Source organism: Magnolia sinica, chromosome 14 (assembly GCF_029962835.1).
Source record: "Magnolia sinica isolate HGM2019 chromosome 14, MsV1, whole genome shotgun sequence".
NCBI classification, from domain to species: domain Eukaryota; kingdom Viridiplantae; phylum Streptophyta; class Magnoliopsida; order Magnoliales; family Magnoliaceae; genus Magnolia; species Magnolia sinica.
The window spans coordinates 67,799,057-67,811,246 of record NC_080586.1 but is presented as its reverse complement, the minus strand read 5'-3'; the positions used below and the strand labels follow the sequence as shown (position 1 = coordinate 67,811,246).

Sequence of the window (12,190 nt, the reverse complement as noted above, 5' to 3'; positions counted from 1 at the left end):
CGTGTGGTGTCTAAAGCATTCATGAGTGCCATGGGAAGTCCTTCGCGCGAGTTGTTAATAAGTTTCCCGCCTCAACCAAAATGGCACGTGACTCAATCCCTCCCAGAGCAAACCCTTCTTCCCAACACGTATCACCCCCCACTGTCACTCCCCCAATCTAACAGTGGGACATGCATCGGTGTGGGAGAAATCACTCGCTCCTTGCTACATGTGTCCCAAGCCTTCGCTGCATTCACCACCCGAGGCTCCACCTCGACCGAGTTTGGAAAAATCAAACCAGGTTTGGCTTCCGACCCACCACTACCGTGAGGTTCAAGGCAAAAGTTAATTGCTCCTGAGCTCCCGCGGAGTGCATCTTGCCACGTGTCACCACTCTAACGATTCCCTGGACAACTAGTGTCTCACGGCCAATCAGAGCTCCGCATGCGTCCTCCTTTTCTTCTGCAACTCCGCTAGAGTAAGCATTTCGAGCTCCAGCAACATCCTTTGATGGAGGAATAAGGTTGGGATCAATCTCACGGGCTCGCCACAACCCCTTCCATCTCAGCAAAGAGGCATCCTTGGATTTTTGTTGAACCGCTGAACCTAAATCGGAATTTTTATGTCCTCAACCATGACTGACACCATCACCGGGATTTCTGACCCCTTCTTGTACCAGACTCTTGCTCTGACCACCCTTAAACTCTTCCCCATTCGTCGTCGAGGCGTTAATCTTAACAACCTCTCCAAGACATGAGGCAATGGCCGGAAAGAAGTCCTTAAACCAACATTTAAGCAGGACACCCCAAAACAGGAACCATGACAACACCCCGAAAATCAAAAATTCATTCCACCTCCACGCCCAAACTACTGGGCCATCCTCGTGAATGGCTTCCACCATGAAAATGATGCTGACATCCACCTCTGGGACTGAGCAAATCCAAACCTCGTTCGGACTCGTTCGGACCTATGGGCTTGATCGAGTAATGGTCTAGGGCAAGTCCGCAAAATTCATCAAGTCACCTCTCCAATTGAGTGATGGTGGCCCCTGCTCTTGTGAAAACCACTACAAAACCCAAAAACCATTCCCATGACTTGTTGATGGCTTCCATGCTCACTCTCACAATCTTCTCTCCAAGAGTGAAAAGGCCTTCATATCCCTTCTACAACCTCGATCCAAGTTTTTCACCCTATCCTACTTTCAAGACCTTCAACCATAATCAAAGTTCTCTTCCTTAATGGGATCATACCAGCTCTCTTAGCACACAGCAAAACCATCTCAATAGGCTCTCTTATCTCCTATTGGGGCTACTCCTATACTTCTTCGAAGTACCTCATTCTTAACTCCATCCTTCGTAGTCTTCCCTCACACCCATCTCAACATCCTTATCTCTAAAATCATCCTCTTTTGGTGCTGCCTCTTAATTGCACAACACCTTGCCCCTTAGTTGCAAAATACTTTGCCTCAAATAACATAGCCATTTGATTACATGTTTCCTTCAGTAACACAGTGATCACACAACACTCCAAAGGCACATCTCCCCTGGCCATCAATTTAACTTGGGCCTCACATCTTATGACGATCCCATCCCTAGGGATGTTACATTCCAAGTACTCTATAATGGTTATGCTAATTTTTAAACCCCAAGCTCTAAAGCCTTCCTCCAAACCTCTGGTGCTAGCCCCTCTCTAGTCTCGTCAACTAATACCACGCCATCAGCAAAGAACATTCATCAAGATTCCTCATTCTTGATTCCAGCAGCAGCAGTTAGTTCATCTACAAGAAGTCTGAAAAGGAAAGAGCTTTGTGTGGACGACCCACTGCCACAAGGAACTCTTTTGTCTCACCGGTAGTCATTCTCATGCATATAAAACACCCTTAATGATGCAGATATGTCTTACATGGCTCTTTCCTCCTCTTTGCCCATGCTTTTTCTAGCTTTGGAATACTGACAACCCGACATTACTTTCTGGCATGAGCATCTTTATTTCTTATGCCATGGTCAATGGAAAAAAGCCAAACCAAGTGATCATCTCAACATGATTTTGTTATTTGAGTGGGATGCTGTTGCATTTGGATTTTAGGGACTCCACATGCATTATGAATGCCAAAGCTAGGGGCTCCTTTCTCATAGAGCCTACATGTGTTCTCTAGCTTCGAAATATTAACTATAAAACATTAGTTTTTGAGCATCTTCATCTCTCAAGCCATGGCATTTCAATGGAAAAAGGATAAATTATAGGGGACTTCTTGTTGGAGCACATTTAGTTAATATTGACATAATTCTATGAATGCTAATCAAGCTCTGCTTGGATCACTTGATTCAGCTGAAGTTCTTTGTATCTTTTTACTTTTGATGTTGTAGATTCCCATCTCAATCCTTTCTCAAACTGTGAGAATAATGAAACTACAATCTTCGCATGGTAAGTATTTCTACCTCTGTTGTTTATCTTCAAGATATCTTCAGAAAAACATCATATTGGACAAGTACCACAACAACTCAAGGTATCAGGAATCACGAGTCGTCACAGTGACGTCTACGTTCCTAACTTTAAAGGTTGAGATTTGAGAATCAAGTCCAAGGTACACCATCATTTCACACAGATGAGGAATTCAGGTCCAATAAGCATTGACCCATCATTGCTTACACGGCCACATTTAGCTACATAAACAAATTGTTTGGCCATTTCTTTGACCATGTTAGTGGTTAAATGGATTCCCAGATGATTGTTTCCAATGTGTGTCTGTCCACATGCAATACCAGGGTTTGCCAATGATCACAATAGCAGATGCAACTAGGATCCAGCAAAGACCACATTCAAGAAAACATATGAAATCCTCAGCAATCATGTATAATATAGCAACAAAACCCAAGTTGTTTATGACTCGATTGATTTACCTTTGCGTCTGCATTTTTCTTTGGGATAAACCACTGCTTTTATTTAGAAACAATATCTCCATGACGTGTGAACAAAGTTAATATGCTTAGCACAGAATTCAAGCCAAAACCAACTTTACAATAAGCATTTTTAAAATTCATCTTCAAAATGGAAAGTTTCCAACAACAGCTAAGCAACAGAGTGTAGAAATAATTTTGTTGCTTCACCAAATGGTCAACAAGTGAATCTCCTTAAACAATTAAAAAACATGAGAAAACATATCTAGTGCCAAAAGGAATCAAAGATTCTAGAAACCACTAATTCAAGAAACAAATTTACCTTTCTGGTGCCGTTGAAAAAAGATCTTCAAGCTCAACAGGTCGTAGGGCCCCATCCTGGTAATTATAAGATGCATTGTGTCAGAATGTGGGGGAAGTGTAGAGTAGTTAACATCATTGTAATGTCCTAATCTGAAGGCATATGGAACTCAACCTTAACCATAAATCAAGTATCTCGCAAGCATGTAATTCATAAAACAGAATCTAATGGAAGTGGCCCTTCCACTTATGTGCTGAACTGCCTAAGGATTGACATTGCCCTCTCATTACCTATACAAGTAGATTTTAGAAAAGAAATACATATTCAATAAGCATGATCCTCTTGAGCCCAAGGCAAGCAGATTTTCATGACATCACACAACCAGATTAGCTGGAAATCTTTTTCCATTTTTGGAGAAAGAATATAGTCACTCTTTTTTCTTTCTTTTCTTTGAAGGATAATAGAACTTTATTAATGTATTGCTACGACAAAAGTTGAAGCGAGAAAGAATAAATCCCCAAAACATTACAACTTGAGCAAAGATAAAAATTTACAATCTTTCACATTCTTAACCCTGGATACCCATTCTCACACATCTCGTTTGGACTTCCAAATCACCTCTTCCCACAGACCTTTTAAATCAAGAAAATACCATAGCAAGCATTTTTTTAAGTAGAGACATCAGATTTTGATAATGTGAAGAACAGGCCATTGGCCGAATTTTATTTTTCTTTACCGAATTCAAGGGTATTCCTTACCAGCAGACTACATCACACACATGTCAGGTGAAACAGAGTAACTTTATAAGGGAACAATGGGAAAATGGACAATGGTAAGCACAGAGAATTTTCAAGCTTAAAACCTGTAACATTAATAGTTCACACATCTGCCCTGATCTAACTTTGCCTCCCAACTAGCCATTAATGAACCCAACATTGTCTTATTTACCAAGTTACCTTGAATCAACCTGCATACTGTCAAGTAAAACTCACATGAAACAGATATTTATCTACTGTTGGAGACCATAGACACTGTACCCAGATGAATGTGGCAATGATCTAAGAAGCATTCACAAACAACCAATAAGGGAATGCAGGATGTTATATTAGTAACCTGTTTCCGTAATTGTGTAAATCAAGGTATTCCATAACGGAAACAGTGACCGTAATAGCCACCGCCGTTACTGTTACGACTTAACGATATGGGCCATAACGGTCTTACAACCCTTTCTTTTTTCTTTTTTGAAAAAAAAAAAAACATGTTTTGGCCCCGTTAAAGCCGTTATGGCCATTATGTAACCGTTTTGGAATACTTACTGTAGATCATCACTATAACACATACAAACAGGGGGTAACTATGTGTTGGCATCTAGATTCTAAGTTTGATTCACGTTGACTATTACTACCCAAGTTAGCACTAGTGTAGATATGAAGATATTATGCTGACCAAGGCCAGCATGAGACCATCTTTATACCACTTCGCACCAATGATTGAGGCCAACGTGGTTCCATGTTCTCACTCTGCTCACCAGCCAAGGATGGCAAGATGAGCAGCAAGCAATCTCCAAGGAGATAAAAGTTTGATCTGCGCTCACCTCCAAGGACGAGGGACCCAATATCGCATCTAGTGCATGTCAATGGAAGGCATTTCGAAACATCTGATGGCAGCACAACATGTCTCCATTAGTGCTAACAAACTTTTAGGCAGGAAATAACCGTATAACCACCTCATGGGTGAGAAATAACTATCTCACATCACTATAAATACACCTTTAGGCCTTCACTCGAACAACTCGTGCCATTTTTTTGTTTATGAGATTGCTTAAGAGCTCTCCAGATCCTTTTCAAAGCTCTTCTCTTACTTCTCCCACGCCAACACTCGGGACAAGGTAAAAATGACTTCTCCCACGCCAACACTCGGGACAAGGTAAAAATGAGAGTCCAAGGACTCAATTCTTCTGAAATGTGACTCCACGCTAGCCTTCAGACCTCCATCAGCAATTTCGTGCCAACTGGCTAAGTACCAGCGGTCTGGCTCCACACTGTCTGAGAGACCTGAGCAGTGGCCCAGTTCTGACTGTTCAGGGCTTTGGTGGTCGCTCCATGCTGACTATCCAATGCCCCAAAAGCGACCACGCGCTGAGTGTTTGGATTGATGAACTAAACCTCCCAGGGGCTCCCGAGCTAACTATCAAGGCAATCCACAGTGGCCCCTGATTTCTCTAGCAAAACGGCCGTTGTTTCTATTTGAGGTCTTTTGAACACCTGAGGGAATGGTAGACCCGAAACTTCTGAACTTCCTAAAGCTATACAATACAGGGCACAAACACTAAGGCTATTTTAAGTCCTCGAAGCACCAAAATACTCCGCCCAATTGATGATCTAGACACTCTAAAGATGAAGGACCATAGCATCATTTGCATTACTCTATTTTGTACCCTGTAGCAGTCTAGTTTTCTCTGGTTTTTCCTTTTAATCATGGGTTTTTCCCCAGAGAATGTAATTAAGGGCTTGTGCCAGGCCACAGCTATAATGTAGTTTGTTCCCGGATCAATAAAAGCCTCTTGACATGGCATATTTGGGAGCAAATCCTCATAGTAGAGTTGAAAATATCAAACCCCATCGAACAATAGACATTTGTTGAACATTGTGATATTGTCACCAAAAATATATTACTGCTCCTCAATGCAACCAGCCAACTAAGTTTCTAGTCACACCTTGGTCACCATACTTGTGCTTTCAGCCCATTTCATGCTATGTGCACAATAACATATAAAAGATGTAGTTCTCAAATCTAACTACATGTTACCATGACAAATGGTTGCAACCATTGCCAATGCAAATTGCTTCCAAACAAAGAAGACTACATATCCACGACTGAGACGACCATGATTGAAGTAGAGTTGGCCTAATGAGTTATGTTCTCTTCTAAGTAGACCAAGAAAAATACATATGATAGAGACAAGAAGTGGAAACCAGGAAAATTCATCATGATCATCATAGCCTCACCCAGGCTATTTGGGGTTGGCCTATGGGGAAAACTAATCCTTAAATATGGAAAAAAAAAAAAAAAAAAAATCATGCATTATCAGAACATACATAAATCCAAATATCCATGACTACAAGAGGGCTTTACTGATTGAGGAGGTTACAATTCGGGAATAGAACGTTGTCGCTCACAATCTCAAAAGAGAAACCTCTCATTGTCCTTCGAAAAGTTTCCCAACTTTTTTTCTTTAAATGATCAAGAATTTTCCTAAATTATATGAAAGAAAAGATTCACTTATGCAAAGAATATTGTTTTGAAAGGAACCATACGAACTTTCTTGAATGAATATATTTGGCCACATGGCCCTCCACGGAAAGAAAGATGTATTCCGACCTTCTTCACAGAGATCTATTTAGATTCAGAACATTTCCCACATAGTAAAAAATTGATCCAGACTCTAAAACCTTCATTGAAGGGTATATGTTAGTGATCTTTCCAGACCTCCCTAGATTGATTATTTGACTTTTAAACAATCCTCAACACTCGTTGGCGATCTTTCTGACTTCCCCTAAGATAGTTTCTTGTAACCTCCTTACCTAAATGTTGATTGCGATATCCAAAAAAATCTTCAATGGCTCTTTCATGCTTTTTTAGTGGTCATTAAGGGGCTGTTTGGGGTCAAGGATTTGGAGCAGGGACTTGTGAACCACGGAATTCAAATCTCCCATACTTGACTCGTGTTGGGGATTTGCAAAATCCATGGATTTCCCAAATCCACCCCTCCATAAATACATGGATTTAGGGCCTGTTTGTTTCACCGTTTACAACGGTAATTGCATGTAAATGGGTAATGATTATTTACCAGAGAAAATACATGTATGAAATGGTTTTGACACTGACAGTTTAACAAAAATCGAGGTGGCCAGGAAGAAAATATGTAATATCAATGAGGCACACCATGATGTATGTCTTATCCAAACCATCTATCCGTTTTATCAGCTCATTATAGGGCACGAGACAAAAAATGAGACAAATCCAAAGTGCATGTGGACCACACTACAGACTACAGGGGAGTTGAACACCTACCATTGAAAACTTCATGTGGGCAACAAAAGTTTTCAATCAAGCTGATATTTGTGTTTATGGTTCTTTGACCTTATAAACACTGTGGATGACAGATAAACATCACTGTGGGCCCTAAAACAAAATTCCGCTTTTAACAGTGGACATAATCATCCCCCTATTTCCAGCCTTGTGGTCCACTTGAGCTTAAAATCTACCTCATTTTTGGACTCATGCCCTAAAATGAGCTGGTCAAACGGATGGACGGCATAGATTAAACATATACATCATGGTGGGACCTACAAATTTTAGGGTGCGATGCAATTCCGCTTCTCGAGGCACATTTACCCCGTGAATTTCAATTCTCTCCAAACACTTATTAAAAGTAATCATTACTCATTTACATGCAATCACCATGGTAAATGGTGAAACAAACAAGCCCTTAGGGCAAGTCCAAATCCTTTTTAAAAAAGAAGTAAAGGCTTGGCAAATAAATCCTCACACTTGCAAAAGCAAAATAATAATAATAATAATAGTAGTAGTAATTCATTTACAATAAATGCTCCCCAAATCCATGAATTCGTAGCTTGATTCCCAAACTGTGGACTTTGGAATTTATTAAATCCAAATCCAATGCAAATTGAGGAATTTGACAAATTCATGGATTTACTAAATTCACATTCTCATTTCATTGATCGTAAACAGGGCCTAACGGCTAGTTGGTGATCTCTAAAAACTCAATGACGATCTCTAGAAGCGTAATGGATTTGTTGATGATGAGATGATCTTTCCATGATCTACAGAAGTCTTGATCACATTGTGTATCTCAACTATCAAGGGCTTCTTTTCTATAAAGGGAAAGGCTCAAGATGCTCCTTGTCAGTGATGGGTAGTTACATATCTTCCCAAGGGCTTTGCTTGGGAGATGGCCATATGTCTTTGTTAAATGGTTTCTTTGTAAGATGCATTCACTAACTCTTTCTAAACATGGCCATTAGGATATGGCCACATGTCTTCAGTAAAAGCTCTTTCCTTTTTCTAGCTTAAGGTAGATAGGCTTAGGCTAGCTCTACATGGCTGATTTCAGACAACTTCCTCTAAACTACTAGAACGTGACTTCCATCCATGTAACTCAGTGAGTTAAAGGGGACCCCGTAATGGATGATTATAGAGGCTAAGTGTTTGCTCAAACAAACCTCCACATCTGGTAAGAAGGGAATTTTGTTTGAACAAACACTAGAAAGTTCAATTGAGATTTGCTAGTAAAGAAACAATAGGAGCCCCAGCTCTTACAGAAGATTTAGAGCAACAATCAAATCAAATAAAACGTATTTCATGCTCTTTAATGGTTCAATCAGTATACCCTGTCTTTGACTCAAGTACAAATCAATAAATACCTAGTCAACTCAAACAAAACTCTAGAACAAATAGTAAAAGACATGATGTGATCCTCACGGACCCATACATGTACCGTGCAGAATGTGCCCTGGGACAAAACCATCTCACATGCATGCGCATCTAGACTGCATCATGGCCTTAGCATGCCTTTCAAAAAGCATTAGTAAATGCATCATAAGCTACAAGATTTCTTGTTGCCAATCGAATGTCTATGTTGCCCACAAAATGAGGGGAAGATAATAAAAGAATTTCATAATGTAAGAGAAAGCTAGCTTTATAAATGACTAAGATAAAATGAAACTTGAAAAGAACGCTTTCTAGATATTTATGAAACAATAATATGTTCTTCTCTTCTTCTTTTTTTTGTTTTGGGGGGGGGGGGGGGGGGGACAATAACTAGCTTCGGCCTCAAACTGTTCTAGTTATATTGATTAGAAGACTTTCACAAAGGTAGATAGTTCAAGTCATTTGAGAACGGAAGTTCATGTCTTGATTTTAAAAACCCAATTAGAATAACAAAAACCAGTCTGTATCTATTAAAAGGAAAAGGAAACAATGCCAATAGATAGATGAGAGAGATCATGGAATTTTAGCTATGAGATGTGGATATAAGCAAAAGAAAGGATGTAAACATTTCTATAGATATGGAATCATCTCTTCATTCACTGTCAAGTGGCAGGGATGATGCCAAATAGTGTTTCCAAAATGTGAGCCATTTCATCCTTCAGGAAGCACTATTTGGAGAATGGTGCAGTATGTAGTTATAGGTGTATGGAAGAGAAGGAATAACCAAATCTTCAAAGACTGATCATTAAGGGGAGCTGATCAAAAGGAAGACATTTTATATGATCATCAGCTGGGCAACCAACCACTACTCCAGAACTTTGGGGGAATCATCCTTTGGACATCCTCAGAGATGCAGATTCTTTTATATGGGGGGATACTTGGCTGAACCGTTATATCCATGGAGGGTTGGCCTGTTAGTTCATTCCAAGCATTGTGTGTTGAACCGTTTTTTAGGGGTTTGGTTGGCTGTGTATTTAGGAAAGATGATTACCCATCCTCCCTCTGTTCTTCTTTACCTTTTCTTTATTTTTGTTTTTTTCTTTTGCTTCATTTTTAATTACATGTTGCAGTCAAAAAATAAATAAATCTAAGTTTCATAATTTGAATTGGGAGCTCTACAAGCTATAACAGCTTAAACATTTATCTTTGACATCATCCATGAGAGAATGAAGCAGAAAGTAATACATACCCCATCAATGTCAAACATGTAGAAGACCCCCTTCAAGAACTCCACAACTTCATTTGTTAGCTCCACACTCTATAACACAAAAATGTAGGAATAACGAGGAGAAAAAAAAAAAACTCAAAACAGATTTTAGAAACTTAAGCTTGCATATTGAACTCATAGGTAAATGAAATCCTGAATGCATGAAGCATGAAGCATGATAAAAGGATGAGATGGAACCCTGACTTGGACAAAGTGTTCTACATTGTACTAGTAGAGGATATGTCCGACTAGATCAAATCAAGGTCGGCCGACTCGGTGAGTTAATTCAGGACTCGCCCAACGACCCGGCTTTCATGCCCCACTGAATCGATATTGATGCAGACCCGGTTGAGGTAAAAATCGAACGCAACCTGGGTGACTTTCTCCGAGTTTCTCTTTGAATCAGTGACTTGGACGAGTCATAGAACCTGGGCGGATTATGTTTTCTCCCCCATTTTCCTTCTTCCTCCTTTCTTCTCTTTCTTCTTCCCCCTCATTTCTTCTTCCTTCTCCATCATCTTCTCCTTTTTTTCCTTCTTCTTCTTCATCCTGCTATAGCAGTGTGGGAAGCTGTTGCATCTCTTTTTCTGGTAATGTTGTTTTGTCTTTCAGTCGGTGGATAGCTCCCATTCAACCCTTTAAAAAAAAAAATACTTTGGTACTTTGAGGCAATGTTCGAAATATCGGTATCGCATTAGGTATCGCACCCTTGGGATATAAAAATGTATCAGTTATCGCATGGGATATATCGGTATATCACGTAACATATCGTTGTTGTTGGAAACATGGGGGAAACATTGGGAATTGGTCGAATTTTTCAATGAAACTTCAGTGATTGTTAAAAAAAGGTATTAATACACACTTATAAATCAAAACATTACAAAAAAAAAAAACAAGTGCACATAGAAGGTTTTCTTTGTATGGGGTCCTAATTTATGCAGTCTATCTGAATAGATGCAAGCATATTCAAAGTTTATTCATATAATTTATAAATGTAAGAAGGCATGTGAAACACAATCAATACATTCAAATGCAAAAGAAGAATCATTAGATCAGGTTACATACATGTTTGATTTTATGTTTGGACAGATTGCAACCGATTTGCGAGAAATTGAATTTATTTTTATTTTTTTCAATTTTCCGCAACTCGGCCCCTTTCTTTCAAATCTCGAAATCAAAGCTCCCAAAAAATGAAAAATCATGGATTTATAACAATTTAACACTAATTTAACATGATTTACAGGGGGGGGAGGATAGATAATCGAAAATGCTCACCGGATAAAACATGTGGGATATATACCATTACTTGTGCATTTCGTATCGCACGGGTGGGATACAAGATATCTCATGGGATATATCAGCCGATATCGTCGATACGTAAAACAATGCATTGGGGGAGCGTGATGGTTAACACTCATGCATTAACCAATTCTACACATGGCAGATAAGCAACTCAAATTAACACGTGCAAGTTGCGGGCTCCAATTTTGATGGATTAAGTAGATATTAATTTACACTTTCAAATTCATAGTGCCCTTCAAATAAAAATTTTAGCTGATAGAACAATGGATATTTAATGAATGGCTGAAATAAAATGTGTTGACAATTTTAATTCAACAAACAAATGTTCATTAATAAAAAATTAGGAACATTTACTCAATCTGATACGACACAAAGAACTATCTATGATGGGTCACACAATTTGGATAGTTTAATTTGAGTAGCATATGCCAACTATACAACAGTACAAGTAATGACTGCCTACTTATCATCCATCACCCTCTAAAATGTATCAAGTAACTCTACCAAGGTAAACTGTTGTGATAGTCCATCAACATTTAAAAATGTTGTGGACTCCTCTTCACATGTGGCATCATATATGCCTATCTAGACATCCAAATAGTGCGGTATATTGTGGATGAAGGACATCTCCAGATAGTGGGATACGTTGTTGATGAAGCATGTCTCTCATGTCAATGGCATGGTGATGCAAGACAATTAACCACTTGCTCTAAAAGCTTGAACTTATAGAGCATGGCAAATCAATCCATTTATCTCATAGCCCAGGCCCCACATTGCATGGGTTAAGACCTCAGCCAAACCCCCCTCGTGAGCCCCACTTCGCATGGGTCCCGCTTCACACAAGCCACCCGCCTCACACGGGCCGCCCACCCCGAGTATGCCCCTGCATCCCGCGAACAACCCCACTCGAGCCCAATGCAGAAATGCCCCTGCATTTCATGGACTAGAACAGACATCATCTCAATGAGATGAATAACCAGACATCGATCA

General features: G+C 39.6%; 1 protein-coding gene across 1 annotated transcript in view; it reads right to left on the bottom strand.

Moving 5' to 3' along the window:
* LOC131226059 (mitochondrial Rho GTPase 1-like) overlaps positions 1–12,190 on the bottom strand; it is a 55,591-nt gene that overhangs the window by 38,377 nt on the left and 5,024 nt on the right. The window contains exons 5-6 of the mRNA XM_058221730.1: positions 9,881–9,949; positions 3,199–3,254 (exon numbers count right to left, since the gene is read on the bottom strand). Of these exons, the coding sequence (XP_058077713.1) occupies positions 3,199–3,254; positions 9,881–9,949 (125 nt within the window). The remainder of the gene's footprint in view (positions 1–3,198; positions 3,255–9,880; positions 9,950–12,190) is intronic.